This window comes from Columba livia, chromosome 18, assembly GCF_036013475.1.
Source record: "Columba livia isolate bColLiv1 breed racing homer chromosome 18, bColLiv1.pat.W.v2, whole genome shotgun sequence".
Lineage (NCBI taxonomy): Eukaryota > Metazoa > Chordata > Aves > Columbiformes > Columbidae > Columba > Columba livia.
The window spans coordinates 3,311,674-3,333,304 of NC_088619.1; the positions used below are offsets into that span (position 1 = coordinate 3,311,674).

A 21,631-nucleotide genomic window follows, 5' to 3' on the forward strand; every position below is an offset into this window, starting at 1 on the left:
ACAGACAAAGTTATTTTAGAGATAACAAATGAAAAGGGATCAACTTAGATGTTCCAGCCTGGATTTTGCTGCAGCAGAATAAAATGTTAATAAATTCCTTTATATACGGCACAGATCTGCACTATATATAGTTGTTCAGTTTGAAATATTTTCTCCTTGTCTTCTCATCTTACTTTTAGGATTCAGTGAAAGATTCAATAAGCAAATTCATGGCCTATGTCCACACAAGTGTCAACGAGATCTCCCGATTGTATCTGAGCAATGAGCGACGATATAACTACACCACTCCAAAGTCCTTCCTGGAGCAAATCAAACTCTATCAGAATTTGCTACTGAAGAAGGGCAAGGATTTAAAAGCAAGAATGGAGCGGCTGGAGAATGGCCTGGAGAAGCTCAAGAGCACATCTGCACAGGTAAGCAAACCCTTGGGGTTAAAAGCTGATGGGTTTTCGTGGTTCTCTGTTAGAGGCATCTCCTCATCCTGGTTTGAAGGAGAACTTTACAGGCTGGAACTGTGCGGGGTGTAAAATTTGCACTAGATCCTGGCTCTAGCCTGGCATGAACTGGTTCCTTGAGGAGCAGGAGTTGTGTCTGTACTGGAAAGGAGAAGGGGAGGGATGTGTGTTCAGTCCCTGCTGCTGGGATGGTGCCAGTCCCTGGGGACAGACCACAGGAACTGAAATGAGATAGGGATCCGACTGGCTGTGTACATCTTTTAGTTATTATCTTTCAGTTGTGGTGACAAAATACCTTGTAAAATAGAGGGAGATCAGGGATTTTTGGAGTTGCATCCAGGAGATCTACAATGACTTCAGCAAGAATCCTTTTAAAATAAGGCTGATGTTTGTTTTTCCTTGTATTATGCTATCCATCTTTAAGGGAAACTACTGCATGTCTGAAATGTAAACCAGCCATCCCCAAATCACCCTGCTAAGGACCAGCACTGGCACTCTTCTGCAGTGAAGACTAGATGTTGTTCTGAGTATTCACAAACTTCTTTGTAGTGACTCAAACTGCCTTTCAGAGCTTTGCTGTCTACACCTGTTGCTAGCTCCCATTTTTCTCTCCATTTAATATTCTATTAACTCTTACAAATGTTCACTTACAAGCTTCTGATGTGGCAAATGGACCTGTCCTGAAGCTGCTCCAAGGAAATGCAGGGGGTTGGTGTGAATGAAGGACTAGCGGGTTCAGTCCCTTCTGTATATGCTCTGGATAATGCTGGGGACATAAACCACGTCTGTCACACTCAGAAGGGTATGTGCCTCGCTGGAGGGTGATGTATGGGCTTTACTAGTGCCTCTCGACTCTGAGAGTCTGCGTCTCACTTGAGCACTTGCTTTCTTCATGGTGCAAGACAGGTCTTTGAGGACACAGGAGGGGAGGGGACATGTCTCATGTCCCCTTTGCAGGTTCTGTCATCTCCTGTGGAAGGATGGGGCTGCGGTTGAACAGCCAGTAGCAGAGAACACCAATTAGAACCAGCGATGTCAACCACAGCGATAGGTCTCACACCCACCCTACCTATGGGGGGAAATCATTTTGCTGACCTGTGCGTTGCTGCTGGTTTTGATGATGTCCCAGTGATGGAAAGTTGGGGTTAGGTCTGTTGTTTATTGCAAGCAACTAATATGAAACTTGCTTCTAAGAAGAAGCAAGTCCTTGTAGTGTCGGTCAAACATGGGAACCTTTTGTATTCTTCAGTTGTATCTGCATATGGGTGTTTTGTTGGCAATGGTTCTCCGACCAGCCACAAACGAAGTGCTGGGGAGGAGATGGGGAGCCACAACACCTGCTGGTCTTGTCTGTTTTACTGTTGTGAGAAGGATGAAAGAAAGTGATGTTCATATCTGGTTGGAGTAAGGCTGGATGAGAAGCGTCTGTTTGTGAAGTTCCTGAAGATGCAGAGCAGTGAGGAGAAATGTGTCAAATTTGAATCTGAGATTAGCACTGGGGGCCTAAAATTAAACACCTGAAATATCAGATGTATGCAATATTCAACACTGCTGCCGAGTTGAAACAAAGGTGTGGATATTTAGCAGCAGTGAAGATTGTACCAGAATGTTCAGTCTTGTCCTGGTTGGTCCTGGTGCTGAGGAGCTGACAAGTCTTACGTCTCAGGTGCGTCATCTCCAGGTTGTGTCCATGGTGCTTGAAAGTGATATGTTGTGGGTTATTTTTTTAGTTTTTGTTATTTTTTTTCTTTAAATTTCAAAGCAAAGGTGGAGGATTTCGATACCTGGGTGTGGCCTTATGTCTGAGGACTAGTGCTCCTGTCACCAGGATTCTACAGTTTCCTGCTGCTTGGATGCCACGACAAGTTAATTATGAGTTTTACACTTTTCTATAGACCTTCCAGTGTGGCCTCAGCATGAGGGGGCTGTTGTGCAAATAGTTGCAGGGTACTTTTTGACTTAACCATTCCAACTTCAAAATAACCTCTTCCTCCTCCTTTGACTTGTTTCCCCTCTCCACCCCTCATCCCTGCTCTGGACAACTTGATACTGTTGACCAACTTTTCTTCTAAAGAAATGTTTTCCGTTTCCTCACCATCTTTCCCTGAAGAGAGCGACTGTCCTCAGTACCCAGAAAAGCAGGAGCCGGCTTCCAGTTATTAGGACATAAAAGACTTAGGAAGATGCGTGGGATGAGTCACTTGTTTTTCCGAGTGATGTTCACCATGAAGAGGTCAGCGCTCTGTTCAGAGCCCATTGCTGAGTCATTTTTTGGATGACCTTGGTTAATATTGCATCACTGGATTCCAGATCCAAGTCTTGCTTGCTCTATCAATTAGTCGCTGACCTTTGTGATGTATTTTGTGTTCTTGAAACAAAGCAGGGAAAATGAGGTAAAATGAGTCTTCTGGGAACCTGCCCTGCAGGTTTTCTGTTCTTTAATAATTCTTGTTCTGTCCTGGTGGAGTGATCATGGGTAAGAAGGCCAACAAGGCCAATATCCTGGTGGGGGTTTGTTACAGCCCACCCAACCAGGATGAAGGGGCAGATGCAATATTCTACGGGCAGCTGGGAGAAGTCTCCCAATCGTTCTTGTTCTTGTGGGGGACTTCAGTCCACCAATGTCTGCTGGAAATACCACATGCAGAGAGGTTAATAGCATTCTCTCCTCACTCTGGGGTGATGGTCTGCTGTGATTTTCCCTGCCACCTCAGTCTCTCTTTGTACAGTTATCCTCTATGTGTTACCCAAAAGTTGCCGAAGTTTTCCAAAGAAGCAGCAAATAGCTCTGTGTGCAAGCTGCCATTCTTTTTGGTGTGAGAGAGGGGAAATCTGAGGACCTGGTTACTGTGACGTTTGTAGAAAGAGGAGAATTTTTCATGCCTTTATTCCTGGCATTGCTGTGCCAGGGACGGCTCCGCAGGCCACCGATGGGGGCTTGTTTAATATTTCTGCTGTGCCTTCCCGAAGGCGGCGGTGTGAGCCCTCCCCACTCAGCACTGTCTCATCAGGCGTTTTCATGTCTGGGTATCAGGCTGTGTGGGAAGGGAGGAGAAATGGATGTGACAGACTGGTTTTGCTGTGGAAACGAGCCTGGCATTAAAGGAAACTTGTTTGATGTGTTGAGGGGGTGAAACCGGAGGAGTGAAGTTCATAAATCTGCATTCCTGGTGCTACCCCCAGGACACCACTAAAGAGAGTGGATTTAGTTGTTTAAACGTAGCTCCTGTTTCTCTCTTTTCACTGCACAAACACTATTAAGTTGTCCCTGTTCAACTGTGTTTGAACTGTAGCCTCACTGAGGAAATGTGATTTGTTTCCTTACACAGGTGAGGGAGGGTGGAGGTCAGCAAATGTCCCCTAGATGTGGCGAGGTCTGTTAGCAGAGGGTCCTCAGCTCCCACTTGGGTCATTTCCACTGGGAATTTAACATGTTGCCCAGGCCAAACTGGGCAGTAACACACACCTTCACAGTAACACACACCTCTGGGCTTCCAAATGTTTCATTCAGGCAAAGCCCCAACTGAATTTCTTGATCTTAAAATCCTGACAGTATTATAGCAAGTCATTTACCCTTCTGCTATTATATGTGCTTGGCTGAAAGCAGGTTTTGTCAGGACATTTTCTGTTCTCAGGGGCTTTGCTGAGGGCTGAGTTTACATCTGCTGTTGAGTGCTGGTGGGTTTTAATCCCTCACTTGTTTTGTTGTGGCCACGTAAACCCCTAAAGCTCCCATTCATGTCTGTATCCAGCACATCATTTTTGGGCAGAAGCTCACAAGCCATATCTGCTATCAGTGAAGCCTCCCACTTCTGTTTCCTGCAATCCCCAAAGACGTGGAGCTGAACAAGAAGCTGCTGCTGAGTTTGCTGACTGAAGGGATTACGTGCTCCTGCAAGGCCGGAGTCATTTGGATTTACAGTTGCGTCTTTGCCCAGGTGAAAACAGCATTGTAGTGCTGGGCAGCAGGAGGTGACAATGGCTGAAGTGCACAAAGAGACTCCTAAGAAACCGCCCCCCACTTGAAGCTGATGCTGAATGCCAATAACTTCAGTTTATATGATTGCAAATCGTGCTCTCTCTTCTGGTATAGAAATGGAATTATCAACAAAAGCAAGTGTCTGACTTCCTTTCTAGTAAGTATTTTTATGTAGGTAAAGATGTATTTAAGGAGATCTAAGTAGTCCTTTATGTGCCTGACCTCTGGACAGGGAAAAACTCCATGGTCTGCACTGAGCCTGCGGAAATTAATTGATACGGTGCTTTTAGAAAGACTTTCTGTCTTTGAGTGAGAGCCAGTGTGAGCTGCCCCACCATGTGAGCACGCCAGACTGTTGCTGAAAGTGCTCCTGCCTTACGGGTCTGAGTAGCTGCTCGGTGGAGCAGTGTGTGAGGAGCTGCCACCACTGCTGTGCCTCGAGGCTGCCAGCTGAATGGGGGATCCCTTCTCAAGCTCATCTGACATCACAAATTGGAGCACAAGTGTGATGGGAGCGGCTGAGGGACCTGGGGGGTTCAGCTGGAGAACAGGAGCTGAGGGGAGACCTTCTGATCTCTGAACTGCCTGAAAGGAGCTTGGAGCCAGGGGGGGTCGGGCTCTGCTCCCCAGGAACAAGCGCCAGGAGCAGAGGAAACGGCCTCAAGTTGCGCCAGGGGAGGTTGAGGTTGGATCTGGGGAACAATTTCTTCCCCAAAGGGCTGTGGGGCATTGGAACAGGCTGCCCAGGGCAGTGCTGGAGTCACCATCCTGGAGGGGTTGAACAGGTGGAGATGAGGTTCTCAGGGACATGGGGCAGTGCCAGTGTAGGTTAAATAGTTGGACTTGGTGATCTTAAAGGTCTTTTCCAGCCAAAATGATTCTATGATTCCACAATGTAAAGCCCCTTGAGCCTTGGATGTCTGTCAAGGGCTGTATGTGTCAGCAGATCCCAGTCATGATGTTTGTAGTGTGAAAAATGCCCTTAGTGCCACAAGTCCGTAGGACCTGATGGTTGCTAGGGAACTGATGGGCATCTTCTTCTGCCGTGTGTGTGCGGGCTGCGGGAGGGTGGAGGCGTGTGGCAGGGTGTGCCTGGCAAGCAGGGGGTTCCTGGTGCACAGGACCTCCTCAAAACCTGCATGTGGCAAAATAACACACGCTCTGTTCTGTAGGTATCAAGGCTGAGAAGAGAAAGAAAGCGTAGCTGAATTGTAGTGTGTCATTGCCACTGCCAAACACACATGCACAGTGCATGCAGGGCTCCGTCAGAGGGGACGTATCTGATACCAGATCTCGTGTTCAAAGAGAGGTGACAGCTGGGTGTATTTGGTTTTCTGATGAGAACAGCTTGCTGTGAGTGCCTGGCCTATGGTGAGGCTCCTGATTGTACAAAGGCCATCCCAGGAACACCTGAAATGAAAGTTTCCACCTGCTTTCCATTGGACCGTCGGATCATGCTCAAAGCAGCGTTTGCATTGCCCCGGCGCCTCAGTCCTGTTTCCAGGCAGGGAGCAGGGCTGGGACAACCTCAGCAGCTCCAGCTGCTGATGGGGTTTCTCCGCTGCTGGGTTCCTCACTGCTCGCAGGCTGTTCCACTGTGTGCACTGCGCACACGGGCTCTCCGACCCTGACCCGAGCAACCATGAGCAAAGGAGAGCAGCAAATCTTGCTAACAGCTAGAATCCTGCTTTTCTATGCTACCACGGCATTGCTTGCTTTGCCCACAGGCCCTCTGTGCTTTTGGGTGCTGCTCAGCCCCTCTGGAGTGTGACCCTGTGCTGCTGTGCAGGGCAGGAACAGGTTGGTGCATGTCTGTGCTCCCACACGTGTTTCTTCCCTCCAGGTGGATGAGCTGAAGGCCAGGCTGGCAGCCCAAGAACTGGAGCTGAAGCAGAAGAATGAGGATGCTGACAAGCTGATCCAGGTGGTGGGAGTGGAGACGGAGAAAGTGAGCAGGGAAAAGGCAATTGCTGATGAGGAGGAGCAGAAAGTGGCACTTATCACCCAGGAGGTCGAGCAGAAACAGAAGGACTGCGAGGAGGACCTGGCCAAAGCTGAGCCTGCCCTGGAGGCTGCCCAGGCTGCTCTGAACACCCTTAACAAGGTAGGGTGAAGATTCTCCTGGGAATCCAGTATCTGTCGGCTGCGTTGGGGCAGAGGGAAATGTCATCTGATGGCCCAAACTTTTGGGCAATGTATTCACCCTCCTCCAGCTTCCTCCCAGCTGGTGCATACTGGGTTCTTGGTGTAACTTAGAGTAGCAGCAAGGCTGCACCAAGTTGCCTTTTACTCATGTTTATGGAGAGCAGGAGGAACTGGAGGTGGGTGTTTCGTTTGCACCTCTTCTCCACTGCTGGCTGGCTCCACTGCTCCTTGGTTCTGCCCCACAAGGAAGGGAAGGTCACCTTAGAATCATAGATCCATAGAATCATAGGATGATTTTGGTTGGAGGGACCTTCAAAGCTCGCCCAGTGCCACCCCTGCCATGAGCAGGGACATCTTCACCAGCTCAGGTTGCTCAGGTCATTCCCCAACTTATATTGGAACCTGGTCGTACCTACAATTTGTCTTGACCTGACGTTCACAGGGCATCCTGGAGCAGAAAACTCCTGCTGCACCCAGGGCAGAGCAGTGGCCAAGCACCACGTGCAGCTGGGAAATCAGAATTAATCCCGCAATTGCAGCAAGGCAAGGCTCTGTCGTGCCTCAAACCATGGCTCAGTCGTAGCCCTGTTGGGGGACAGGAAAACAACTCTCGGTCATCAGGAATGGGTTTGCTGTTTAATTAGCTTTCGGAAAACATGGCTTTGCTGCAGAGATGTTTTGCTTCAGCTCTTGTTCCTGGAAGGGAAAGGACTGTACAAAGGGAAAATATTTGTCTCTTTATTAGTTTTGGTTTCGTGATGGATCTGTAGAATATTTCATTAGGTGAAGATTAGGGAGATGCTGGGATTTTTCTCTAGGGACCTGTGAAGCTGCAGTAGCAGAGCACTGGAAGGCATGGTCTCCTTTACCTGCTGATCGGAGACGCACCAGAGAGCTTGACCTGCTTACTGATGTGAATAATCAGCAATATTTGTGTGTATATATACAGTTTCTCCCCAGTTATCCGTCTTATTTGGGCAGCACTGTTATATGAAACATTAATAGGGAAAATAGTGAGAAAAACTGTCAAGTAGAACGCAGCAATAAATATACGTAGTTAGCTACCAAGAAGCTCAGTAAGTATGTGGATACATGGACATTTCTGTGCCAGTGTCACCTGCTAGTTTAAAAGAAGAACAACCATGTCTATTCAGACTTGTATAGTATATACATAAAATAATTAAGGTAATGAGTATATGGACCATGATGAATGTCCGATGGGATATGGTAGACCCAGCACAGAGCACCTGCAAAATCAATAAAAATGCAAAGTCAGATGTGACAGTGAGTTTGAAAACTTAGGAAATCAGGTTTTAGAGAGAAAAATGTCCTTTTATCTCTTACAGTGCAGTTTGTCTGTGGGCTGTTCCTCAGCATGTGCATCCCCTGGGCCCTAAGGAGTGCAGGACATGGAACCCAGGGGATCTGATGTTTCAGCATCCTCATCTCATTTTGGGAGGAGGGAAGGGGGAGATGAAGGCACAGCGACTCCGGGACTGCCTTCCCCTGCCCGTGGGTCTCTGCTTGGCACAAAACACTTGCAAGAGGAGGCAGAGTTGTCTCTCTGGGCAGCCTGTGCCCACATGAGAAGGAGGATGGTGCTTGGCCAGTGCTGCTCAGTCTCCGCGCAAGTTACAGCGAGCAGAAAACAGTGACAGTATGAAAAAGCAACAAACTTGCCGTGCAATTGCCTGCAAGGAATATCCCCCTGGAGATGGTCCAGAGACATTTGAGGACTCCATAATGGTTCCTGAGGCAGGTGGCACTCGGTGTCAGTGTCCTGTCTGGTTTCCATCCTGGGGATACTCTGGTGTACAGAAGAAGAATTTAGAGTGATTTATTATAAGGTTGTAGCATGGAGGGTGTTGGTCTCTTCTCCTGAGTAGCAAGTGATAGGATGAGAGGGAATGGCTTCAAGTTGCACCAGGGGAGGTTTAGATTGGATATCAGGAAAAATTTCTTAATGGAAAGGGTTGTGAAGCATTGGAACAGGCTGCCCAGGGCAATGGTGGAGTCACCACCCCTGGAGGGGTTGAACAGATGCAGAGATGAGGTTCATAGGAACATGGGTTAGTGCCAGAGTCAGGTTATGGTTGGACTTGATGATCTTGAGGGCCTCTTCTAACCAAAATGATTCTATGATTCTGTGATTAAAATGCCACAGATTGATGCCATCAGGGAAAAGGGCAGAGCTCCTTTTACCTGGTACTCAAGTTCATCAGCGTGGCGCTCACCATGGACTTGGCTTGTCCTCTTCCCATGGCACCAGAGACTCTCACAAACAGGGAAGGAAACCAGGCACCCCGTGCTGCCCAGGGCTTCCTCCATCTCCTGCCAGGACAGCATCATCCTCCCCTCCATCCAGGGCAGTGGCGTCCCCGTTCCTGTCATGCCATGGAAGTGCTCACTTCCTAGGGAAAAAACAACAGCACCCGCTCAGCATCCCATTGCCAGCGAGATGCAGGCTGTGAAACACGGGCTGCTTTGCCAGAGCCCCCCGAGCAGCATCCCCAGCACACGGGGGCTCAGGAGAGGCCACGTCGTCCGTGCTGCTCCCGGCTGAGCTGAGCTGGGTGCTGGGGACACAGGAGGGAATGTTGGGCTGCTCGTCTGTGCTCACGGTTGGCTCCGTGTCATTGAGCATGTTAATTAGAGACGTTTCACACTGGAAATGCACACAGCTCCCAAGGGCCTGTTTCTGCCAGCTCAATGATTAAGAAAAGCTCAAAGCAAACGAAGACGCATTTAGGAATAGATGCATGGCGATACCTTTATCTAAAAAATGAATGCTCAGAAGTACCAGACTCTCGCACCTTGCTGCCACAGACAGAAACTGATAGAAGCAGAATATCAGAGAACATAGATTAAAAACTATTCAGAACTGATAGAAACAGGAGCTGACTGAAACTCATAGATTTTCCTTAAACCAGTGTTGAAACAGCCCTTATCCTTGTTTTGACAACAGTGTCATCTGAGAACAGCTGATTTAGCCGCGCTGGTTTTTTCTATGCTAAAGCTAAATCGCGTGTGCGTGGAGACAAGATTTAAGATGTCAGCAGATCAAATCCTTAGCACTGCTTTATTCTCACAGTTGCAAGGGTGTTAGGAAATAGGTGCTTTCTCCGCAATTCACTTTTTTTTAGCTTAGGTTAAGATTCATCCCACTTTCTATTAGGGACTCACTGAAGCTGCCTGTGTTGGCGGTGGAGGAGGTGGATTAGCTGATTTTCTTGTGGGTGGACTGTCTGTTCACCCCAATGCCTGCTGTCCTGCTAAAGGTGCTTGGTTTAAGTGCCTAAATTTGGGCTGGATGGTGGCCCCAGGGGTGCACACAAATAGTTCAACAAGACCCCAATGCAAGAGTGTCTGGCACAGGGATAGTTGAGCACAAAGGGAAGATCTTCACGGCAGTTTTAGAGGGGCTGGGGGCAATTTGAAGAGGTTATTATTTGGAAAGTTTTCCTTTTTCTTTATCCTGATCTTCTGAGAAGGCAAAAAACCTCCTGCAGCAGGGAAAGGGTGGGAGTGTGGGGAGGAACATGGCACTGGGCTGGTCCGGGCGCAGGGAACTGAGCACATGTGCTGCAAACATGCACAGCGGTGATTTAGAGGCAAGGATGTTTGGGCTGGAAGAAACCCAGTTTATCAAATTGATAGCTTGGGAGCCTGACTCTATTAGTTGCAAAGTAGAAAGCAAACCCATTCATTTTTCTCTAACAACCTTGTTTTCCCGTTTTCAGAATAATCTGACGGAGCTGAGGTCCTTTGGGTCACCGCCTTCAGCTGTCAGCAATGTCACCGCAGCCGTGATGGTGCTGATGGCCCCGGGAGGAAAGATTCCCAAGGACAGGAGCTGGAAAGCAGCCAAAGCTGCCATGGCCAGGGTGGATGGCTTCCTGGACTCCTTGATCAAGTTTGACAAGGAGAACATCCATGAGAACTGCCTCAAAGCCCTTCAGCCATATTTACAGGATCCCAAGTTTAAACCTGAATTCGTGACCACCAAGTCCTCGGCGGCGGCCGGGCTCTGCTCCTGGGTGGTGAACATAGTGCGGTTCCACGCCGTGTTCTGCGAGGTGCAGCCCAAGCGGCAGGCTCTGAGCAGGGCCAACACCGAGCTGGCGGCTGCCCAGGACAAGCTGGCCAGCATCAAGGCCAAGATTGCTGTAAGTGCTTGCCCTTCGGTGGGAGCAGTGTAGGGGAAAGGGACCTGGGGGTCCCGGGACAGCAGGATGACCATGAGCCAGCACTGGGCCCTTGTGCCCAGGAAGCCAATGGTACCTGGAGTGGATTAGAAGGGGGTGGTCAGTAGGTCAGAGAGGTTCTCCTGCCCCTCTGCTCTGCCCTGGGGAGACCACATCTGGAATATTGTGTCCAGTTGTGGCCCCTCAGTTCCAGCAGGACAGGGAACTGCTGGAGAGAGTCCAGCGCAGCCACCAAGATGCTGAAGGGAGTGGAGCATCTCCCGTGTGAGGAAAGGCTGAGGAAGCTGGGGCTCTGGAGCTGGACAAGAGGAGACTGAGGGGTGACTCATTCATGGGGATCAATATGGAAAGGGGGAGTGTCAGGAGGATGGAGCCAGGCTCTTCTGGTGACAACCAGTGATAGGACAAGGGGTAATGGGTTCAAACTGGAACAGAAAAGGTTCCACTTAAATTGGAGAAGAAACTTCTTCATGGTGAGGGTGGCAGAGCCTGGCCCAGGCTGCCCAGGGGGGTTGTGGAGTCTCCTTCTGTGCAGACATTCCAACCCGCCTGGACACCTTCCTGTGTAACCTCATCCGGGTGTTCCTGCTCCATGGGGGGATTGCACTGGATGAGCTTTCCAGGTCCCTTCCAACCCCTGACATTCTGGGATTCTGTGACCCGTCACACGGGTCACTGCCTGGGGAGAAATCCTCCGCTTCGGGGAAAGCTGCTTCTCTGCACTCACATGTGGGGTGGGAATCCAAAGATTCAGCAGATTGCAATTCGTTCTGTCTCTTTTACTGCTGCTTTCTACATTTCATCTGTTCTTCGCCAGCCTTGCTTACACCTTGAAAGGAAGGCTAATTAATAAATCTCATTATTCCCACCTAATTTTTCAAAATGTAATTTACCTCTACTTGTGGGTCCTCAGGAAACTCGTTGTCTCAAACCAGTGTGTTCCTGGGCAGGGAAGAGGAACCGGAGGCTCATTCAGAACACTCATAGCATGTGCTGGGCTGATTCCCGCGCTCAGTCCCCGATGATGGGCGTGTTTTGCAGGATGATGACTGCTCAAGTAGGAGGCTAAAAATTCGTCCCTGCACAGCTCCCTGATGGCAAATCTTGTGCATCATCCTTATTTAGTTTTTTTGCTAGTTTAAAGAAAAAAAAAAAAGGCAGCACAGCAGGGACATCTTCACCAGCTCAGGTTGCTCAGAGCCCCGTCCAGCCTGGCCTGGGATGTCTCCAGGGATGGTTCATCCACCACCTCTCTGGCCAACCTGGGCCAGGCTCTCACCACCCTCGGGGCAACAATTTCTTCCTCATGTCCAGCCTGAATCTCCCTCCTTTAGTTTAAACCATCACCCCTTGTCCTATCACAACAGGCCCTGCTCAAAAGTCTGTCCCCATCTTTATCATCAGCCACAATAAGGTCTCCCCAGAGCTTCTCTTCTCCAGCTGAACCCCCCAGCTCTCTCAGCCTGTCCTCCCAGCAGAGCTGTTCCAGCCTCGGGTCATTCCTGTGGCTCCTCTGGCCCCTCTCCAGCAGGTCCATGTGTGTCCTGTGCTGAGGACCCAGAGCTGGACCAGCACTGCAGACAGCCAAAAAAAAAAAAATAAGTCAATAAAATCAAAATAAGTAAAAAATATTGACAAGTAAGTCAAAATACTGACTTATTTTGGAGCACATGTCCCCAAACCTGCCTTTTTTTAACAGGCTGTGGATCTGGCATCCTCCTTCATAAGTGAAGGATCCTGTGTGGCTGTGCCTTCTTACTGACACCACAGTGTGTGCAAAATATCCTTTAAAAACCAACATGTGTTGTCAGCTGGGCTGACAGTTCTGTGTTTAAATATGCGGCTTCGACGTGCACCTAGAGGGGGGCAGCGCCGTCCCTCCAGCCCAGCTCGCACAAGGACTCATCTGTTCCACCAGCATATCTTCATTTTAGAAAATATATCACTCCTTTGATGCCTCCTAGGGTTCTTAAAGGGCTTACTACACTTTTTAACTAAAAATATTAAAGAAAAGACTGCAGATTCCTCCAGTAGCCCCTTCCTGCCGCAGAGGTGGGCACAGCAACTGGAGCAGGGTTGGATTTAGAGCTATTTAGCCTCTAACTCTCCCATCTCAGATGTGAAATACAGCACTGGGAAACTTTTTTTTCATCCCTTTATGGTTCTTGTTTCTGAAGCTTTTAATGCCTGAGCTTTTTCTCTTCTTTCTTTTTTTAAAGAAGTGGGATTTTCTTAAAGGAAGTGGCAATCCCCCCAATCTTTGGGGGGGGGTTACTGGTACCCCACCAGCATGCACTTGCAAACCTGATTGGTTTAGGTGAGTTTTCCCCTCTGCAGATGGGTAATGACACACTGATTGGCGCGGGGCTGGATCTGGAGGGGTATCCCTGCTTATCAAACTGCGATATCTTGGATACCTTCATTGACGTGAGGCTGATTCATACCTGCTCACAACAGGGCCCCAGCTGCCGCATACCTATTTTTAGGAATAAATGAGACTGTTTGGATTGTCAAAAATACTTGTCACTTTGCCTGGGAAATAAGGTTGCTACAAATCTGGGGAGGGTAGATATAGAAGCGAGAGGTGTCCTCCCAGCTGCACACAGATGTGTTTGTGTGTTACTGCAGAGCGGGTCTGGTGGGCACTGCAGCTCTGACCTGTTCTCACAGCTCACGCTCATGTATCAGATTGTGCTTGTGTAACGGGGTTTTATATATAGGAGTGTATGTATGCACACACATTCATGTACCTGCAGAGACAGAAACTTTTTGTGTTATTAATTCCAAGACAGGGCAAGGAGGGAGCGCTTTGTGTTTTCCAGTATCCTGGAGAGCTGCAGATATTGGAGTGGAATGGAATGGAATAGGATAGGATAGGATAGAATAGAATAGAATAGAATAGAATAGAATAGAATCCAATCCAATCCAATCCAATCCAATCCAATCCAATCCAATCCTTTTTTATTTTCAGGTTTGTTTCTAGTGTAGCTCAAACAGCTTTAGAGTGATTTATGAGCAGTTTATCCATAAGCAGTTTGCACTGGGTGCAGATAAAATCGATTATTACTTCTGCCTCTCTTATCAGAAGTGAGATGCTCCAAGTGCTTGTGGGAGCCCTTGATTTGTTTTAGACCCAAGTGTGAGCAGCTCTGGCCAAGCAAAGGGACAGCATGGGGGGGCTGGGTGCTTTGAGAGCTTCTGCCCCTTCCCAGCCCCCAAACACTTTGCGGCCAACCTGCACATGAGATGGTCCCACCTGGAGCTGCTTGGGCTCCTCTGTCGCAGTGTCCAAGGCAGCTCAGGCAGCTTTAGGAGCAGAATCACTTTGTTGACTTTTATGTCATAGTCCTTTCCAGAAAGAGGGTGCAGGAGGTGTGTTCTGGCGATGGTTCAAGCCCCAGGAGCCCCGTGGGGTTCTGCGCGCAACTCAGCAGAGCCTCAAGGACTGGACCAAGACCAGAGGGACTGCAGCATCAGGGAACAACAAACTTGGTTTTCTTAGCTTCCCTGTTCATAGCTATAGCACCACTCATAGGTGCTTGGCCATAAAGGACCCCTTTTCCAAGTTTAAATTCACACCAAATAAATTAGTTTTGCGTGTTCTGCGCCTGTGCCCTGCGCTGAGGGTGTGAGTCCCAGGCACACAATGTAACGCAGGACCCGGCTGCTCCACGCTGCTCCTGCTGCCGCAGGGGGAGTATCTCTCCAGAAGGGTTTGCCTTAAAACTGTGCTGTTATTTTCTCCTTGTTTTGTTCTTTTTTCATGTACAGCGCCTCAACGAGAACCTGAGGAAGCTCACAGCCAAGTTTGAGAAGGCCACTTCCGACAAACTCAAGTGTCAGCAAGAAGCCGAAGCGACAGCGTGTACCATCGCTCTTGCGAATCGACTGGTGAGTGTCAGCAGATGCAGCTCTGGTGGCATGAATGGGAGGTACCAGGTGCTGCTGAGATGCGAACCACGTGCGCACAGCATGTTACATCCTCTATTTATTTTGGAATATGTTTCCTGCACTGCAGCAAGTTTCAGTAATGAAAATGATTTTGCATTGGCTGTTTTCATACATCAGGGCAGGCACTGCTCATATTGCTATACCCTCTTCACAGGTCTCGTCTCCTTTTTGTTACTTAAAAGCTTGATCAAGTACTGATGAGCCAAAACTATATCATTCAAAAATCGTATCATAAAAAAAAAAAGGCAGGAATATGCCAGTAGCTTTGCAGGTTTAGAAATTATGAAAAGTTAATAGTGAAAAGCTCTAAAAAAGCAGTGCATGTCTCCATTATCAGTCCATCGGTATGCATTGCAGTCTATTGTATCTTCAAAATATGCAGCCTCCTAGTCCTCTGCAGGGGCAATGCCCTTGTCACTACTTCGCAGATAAGACACTGAGAGATGATGGCTTCTGTTCACATTGTCCTGTAGCTGGAGCCCCAGCTCACAACCAGTGCCATAATTGCCCTTAATGCTTCGCATTTTGGCTTCTGCACTGTCTGTCAGCTCTGAGTGAGCCAGTTCTTCCTCTGAGCAAGGGAACGGGGCTGCAGGAGACTGTCTGGTGCTTGAGCTCTGCCCTGCCAGGCGGTGGGGTTGGAGCTGGTTCTAGCAGCTGGCTCTGCTGACTCAAGCTTCCCCTCCAGCACATGAAGGCACCATTATCATAGAATCACAGAATCATTTGGTTGGAAAAGCCCCTCAAGATCATCAAGTCCAACCGTTAACCCACCCTGGCACTACCCCATGTCCCTGAGAACGTCATCTCCATCTATTCAACCCCTCCAGGAATGGTGACTCCAGCACTGCCCTGGGCAGCCTGTTCCAATGCCCAATGGCCTTTTGGGGAAGAAATTGTTCCCCAGATCCAACCTCAGCCTCCCCTGGCGCAACTTGAGGCCGTTTCCTCTGCTCCTGGTGCTTGTTCCTGGGGAGCAGAGCCCGACCCCCCTGGCTCCAAGCTCCTTTCAGGCAGTTCAGAGATCAGAAGGTCTCCCCTCAGCTCCTGTTCTCCAGCTGAACCCCCCAGGTCCCTCAGCCGCTCCCATCACACTTGTGCTCCAGCCCCTCACCAGCTCCGTTCCCTTCTCTCAACTCGCTCCAGCACCTCAAGGCCTTTCTTGGCATGAGGGGCTCAAAACTGAACACATTGATATAATCTCAGTGGAAAGCCCCATTTTTTTCGTGTTTTTAAAGTGTCTGACATGCTAGACCTGCAGAGAAGATGCAGGTGGAGGTCTGGACTTAGGCAGTTGCGTTCCCACATTGCAGCTCTTCATGTGCAGAGCTCCTGCTGTGCCCTGTTTTGGGTGAGGAATGTGTGCACAGCTGCTGAGCATCTGGGCACATGGCTCCTGTCTTGTGACCTGGCAAAACTCACTGAAACGTGTGGCCCCTGCTTTGTGACCTGCAGCCTGGGCTTGTAGCAGCCTTGAAAGGCAAGCGGCCGTGCTGCTTTTCCCCACAGCGGCAAGGGAGGTGTTGTGTTCGAACCACTCTCTTTCCCAAGAGACCCGACCTGTGTCTCCAGGAGACCATCCTGCCTGCTCTGCACATCTTCAGGGATGCAGGTTGGTCTCTGTGTTGTTGAAGCTGCTTCTGCTGATGGAGCTGGTGGCAGCTGCATCCCAATACAAAGGTATGTCTAGAAGTGATGCAGGATTCTCTGATTGTTTTATCAGATCATGGCTGTGTTTGGCTGTAATATGTATATAAAGTAAAATATCTGTTTGCATCTATCCCAATGTAGCATGCAGTGATAAATATAGAAGTCAAATGGTTAAGCTTTTTGCTTTGGACACGCAGAGTCGTGCTCAGTTCCACATTTTGTACTCTCAGACCTTCTTAAGTGACCTTCAGCAAATTGCTTTAGCCTGGATTTTCAGAGCTGTTTAGATTCCAGGTGGGTTTTCACAGGCACATGAAAAAGGGCAGGAAAGTGTTCCCCTAAAGTGCGGAGCTCACCTGCTGCATGCCTGGGTACTGGGAGACTTCGGAAGATAAGACCTTTCATCTTGAATATCTGTGTGCCTGCGTTGGAAGAGCGGCGTGAGCCCGGCTGCGGCACAGGCGGCTGCTTTGCAGACAAACGCGTTTGGGACTCTGAGATGCTCAGATATCCGGGGTCAAAGACAAACAGCAGAGAAGTCCCTTCCTGTGCCGATTTAGATCTGTTTTATGCAACCGCTGAAGGAGTTTTATGCTTTCATGTTCTTCAGGTTAAATCTCGCTGAATGCTTCTGAAACCTTTAATTAAAACAGGAAAGTAGCTTTTTCTTTTGAAAGAGCCATTGATGTTCCTGGGGAGATTTTGAAGGATGAGTATTTCCCTGCGTCTTTCTGCAGACTAACAAAATCCCATTGAACGCGTGACATGGAGGTAGATTGTGGCTCACATAGAAGTCAGTAACCACAAAACAGAAGAAAATAGTTCATTAAAAAGAAACATAAAAATGGTGGTTGCAATTCTTTTCATATAAATATGTGTGTGTGTGCTTTACACTGAATACAGCTTAATTTCACCTTGATTAGTACCACTGTAGTGACAGGTTGTCACTTGTGATGTATCTTCCTATGTGATTTTTTTAAGTTTGATAATTTCCTTTAAAAGAAACTATTTCAATTCTGAAATCAAGGTAAGACATAGGAATCAAGTTTTAGAAAATCTTTCTTTGGTTGCAACTGCATTTTTAGCAATGACCTACTAGTCCGTGGTCCGACAGCACGGAGTTTGTGTCACGGGCGGTATAACCTCAGTGAAGCAACAGGAATATATTGGCTCTGAAGTGTGTTCTTTCCCTTGCTCATGACTTGGGGCTGCTCACAGGTTTCTTTCATCTTGAAATGCTTTGGGTGCGCTGGTGACTGGTTTGGAAAGAAACTTTTCCCTGTCCAGGCATCAGGAGAACCACAGCAGCAGCCTCGGAGATCTTGATGTGGTTATGCACAAACCGCTGCTCCCACCCTGCTCTTTATGGTGTTGTGTGAATGGGAGAAACCACTTGCAGGTCTGTATGGTCACCCGTGGGTGATGTTGGCCGCTCCCGTAGCTGTTTCAGTCTCTTGTATGTACTTAAAATGGGAATGTTTAGGTGCCGGCATTTCAAGTCTCTCATTGAAGCAAACTGAGGATGGTAAAAAGGGAAAGGAGGATGGGCTACTGTGCAGCCTGCTCTGTGCACTGAGAGAGCTGGATGGAGGAGGGTGGTTTGAGGATTTTTGGGCAGATAAAGGACATTGCTTGGGTATAGGCTTTCTATTTTGAATATGATTCTTATTTTTAAGCCCTTCCGGTCCTTGCTGAGGCAATCATTTGGTTGAATTTGAACGCCTGCTCAAGTACGGTGCATTACCATGGCAGGCACCCTTTCCTTTCGTTGTCAGAGAAAAAACAGAGACAGGTGGAAGCAAATCGCTGTTCCTGCATCTAGGATCACACCAACTGAATCAGTGTCGTGCCAGGGTCCTGCAGCACCCGGCGGTGTGCCGTGACCTGGGGGTTCTGCTTACTGGGGATCATATGGAAAACACTGGAAATTCTTAGCATCAGGAATGGTTTAAAAGTCTGGGAAAGGCCAGAGTGATCAGGGGAAATTACTAAAGTTTAGTGCAATTTGTTGGGAGAGGAGAAGCCCTCAGTCCCTGGGAAATCAGCTGCCTCTGCCTGCGGCTGGGATAAGCTGCAGCATTTGTAGTGTTGGTTTAACAGAGAATCCATTTGCTTAGAGATGTTTTTGTTAAGAGGTGAAATTTTATCACGCTTGCCCTAACATGGAGAGAAGTGCTGGAGGAGCGGGGACACCACATCCAAGGCCATGTTGGTCACATCTCCTCCCCCCGCCATGGCTGGGGAACAATAAGAACTGAGGCTCTGTTGGGTTCCTTGACGCTGTGAGTATTGTGGGGGGTTGCAGGGCAGAGCTGCTGCTGGCAGGTGTCACAGCTGAGGGACACGGAACACAGCCAGCTGGAAACATGGACAAGAACGAGTTATGTCAGCGCCAGTTCCACCAGCTGTTTGAAAGGCCTGGGTAGAACGCACACAGCTTGTGCGGCTGTCAGACCTGGATTGCTTTTGCAGTGTACAGGACTTAATGTTGTGCAACGCACACCATCTTCTGTGTCACCTCTGGCTTTGATCTCGGAATAGATCCTGACAGCCCGTACTGATGTGCAGTATATTTGACATCCAAGATGTGTCACCTGTGTGACTATGGGCAGAAATATGTTCCCAGGCTTTGAAATACATGTTTGAGGTTGTGTGAAGAGTGCACCTAAATAGAGACAGTGTTGCTTTGGATTGAAAAATGAAGTGGGGGGATGACAGCAATCTGAACTGTTACAGTGCCATAAGTGTAGTCTGGCATCTCGTGAACTTTAGACAACCTGGGGAAGATGCTCCAGGATCCAAGGGACCGGGTCCAGGGCAAGTCGGTGAATCTGTGCACCAGAAAAGGGAGGATGGATGATGGGTGGAAATTGTGAGTGGATATGTTCTAATGTGCCAGATGAAATTTAGTGATGACAAATGCAAAATAATGCATGCAGGGAAAACGAACTGTAATCATGCATTTACATTGATAGGTCCTAATTGCACTATTATCATTCACAGAAGAGCTCTCGGAGTCGTTGCACAGAGTTCTCAGAAACAGCAGCGTGGCACTCGACTAGAGGAAGAAAGAAAAATTGAATACTAGGAACTGGTAGGAAAAAAATCAGGGAGCAGAAGTTAAACAATGATTGTATCAGATCTGTGGTGTGCCTGTGTGTGCTGAACACAGTTGGGTTACAGCTCAGGACGCTGTAGGTGACCTCGAAAAGGTGCAACAAAGTGTGCAATAGCTTCTCTGTGTGAAGAGAGGAAATAGATTAGGACTCATTGTTTTGGAAAAGAGATGGTGTAGGGATAGAATCACAGAACAGTTTGGTTTGAAGGGACATTCCCAGCTCCCCCTGCCATGAACAGGGACATCTTCAGCAGCTCAGGTTGCTCAGAGCCCCGTCCAGCCTGGCCTGGGATGTCTCCAGGGATGGTTCATCCACCACCTCTCTGGCCAACCTGGGCCAGGCTCTCACCACCCTCAGGGCCAACAATTTCTTCCTCATGTCCAGCCTGAATCTCCCTTCTTTAGTTTAAAACCATCACCCCTTGTCCTGTCACAATAGGCCGTGCTCAAAAGTCTGTCCTCTCCTTTCTTATTGGCCCCTTTTAAGTGTGGAAAGATGTGATACCTGATCTGTGTAGATGTGATCTACATATACTCAGTTCCACACTGGTACCAGTACTGTTTACATCTTCATCAATGACATAGACAGTGCGATCGAGTGCACCCTCAGCAAGTTTGCAGGTGACACCAAGCTGAGTGGTGCAGGGGACACACCTGAGGAACAGGGTCCATTCAGAGGGACCTGGACAAGTTCAAGAAGTGGGGCCATGTGAACCTCATGTGGTTCAACAAAGCCAAGTGCAAGGTCTTGCACCTGGGTCAGGACAACCCCCAGTATCAATCCATGCTGGGGATGGAGAGCAGCCCTGTGGAGAAGGACTTGGGGATGCTGGGGGTAAAATACTGGACCTGAGCCAGCAATGTGCACTTACAGCCCAGAAGTCAAATCGTATCTTAGGCTGCATCACAAGGAGCGTGGGCAGCAGGTGCAGGGAGGGGATTGTCCCCTCTGCCCTGCTCTGTGAGACCCCTGCAGTGCTGGTCCAGCTCTGGGTCCTCAGCACAGGACACACATGGACCTGCTGGAGAGGGGCCAGAGGAGCCACAGGAATGACCCGAGGCTGGAACAGCTCTGCTGGGGGACAGGCTGAGAGAGCTGGGGGGTTCAGCTGGACAAGACAATCTGATGCACAGATCATGTCATGTAGACCTAAGAAAGACAAGATGTGGTGTTAATCATATAAAGAGCAGGCTTCATAGCAAACCTAAGGGAATATCAGCACGTGCTCAGATCAGCAAAAGGCTCTGGGAAAATCTCTGCAGCTTTGTGAGTAGGATGTCGGTTCATGTTCATGAGAAAGTAACTCAGCTGAAACAGGTATAGGGACAACTCTGAGCATGAACGGGGCAAAGAAACATCTGTGGCTTCTCTTTCTGCTGCTGGAAGGAGTCAGGCTGCCCAGAATGCAATTTTCACAGATTTATAAAGGTAGAAAGGCCATCAGACGTATTTTTGTTGGTGTCTGCAATTTCTTGTGTTCATCGGAATAATCATAAACGATCTGGATGAGATGGTGTGTAAGCAGGTCGCAAATTTCTCAGTAATATGAAAGCAATAACGATGGAGACTGTCTATAAAGAATTGTAAAAATGATACCAAGTAATGGAGGTATGAAATGCCAGGTAGATAAATGTAAAGTACTGTATATTGGAAAAATTAGTTTTTACTTCACCCAGCCTGTAAGTGATGCTGAGCTGGTTATTATCATTCAGGAATGAAAGGATGGAGTTACGAGTTCTGTTAGTATGTGAGCTCTGTGCTCCCAGAGGCAAAAAGCCTCAACAAACCCAAAATCCAAGCTGAAATTGGATGTTAAGGTTTATTAGGAAAAGAAGAGAGAACAAAACAGAAAAAAATCACAATATCACTATATAAATACATTCTCAATAAGTCTGGAATGTGCAGCTGTACCTCCGCCCCCTCTGCTGTACCTCAAAGGATGCAGTAGAATGGGAAATGGTGCAGAGAAGGTAACAATGAAAAGAAACCGGATAATAAAGATTACATCGTTCGGTACAGATAAAGATTGCAAGGACAATCAAAAGGCTTAGTCTGTGTGAGGAATTATTGAATAGGCTAAAGCTCTTCAGCCTCAAAAGGCGACAGCAGAGTGCGTATCAAGGGCTT

At 48.4% G+C, this 21,631-nt stretch overlaps 1 protein-coding gene across 8 annotated transcripts in view; it reads left to right on the top strand.

Annotated features, from left to right (window-relative positions):
* The window catches only part of DNAH9 (dynein axonemal heavy chain 9), a 197,461-nt gene that overhangs the window by 95,220 nt on the left and 80,610 nt on the right, over window positions 1-21,631 (top strand). For all 8 annotated transcript variants that reach the window (XM_065034504.1, XM_065034502.1, XM_065034500.1 and 5 more), the window contains 4 exons: window positions 180-413; window positions 6,278-6,538; window positions 10,320-10,745; window positions 14,556-14,675. In XM_065034504.1, coding sequence (XP_064890576.1) covers window positions 180-413; window positions 6,278-6,538; window positions 10,320-10,745; window positions 14,556-14,675 — 1,041 coding nt within the window. The remainder of the gene's footprint in view (window positions 1-179; window positions 414-6,277; window positions 6,539-10,319; window positions 10,746-14,555; window positions 14,676-21,631) is intronic.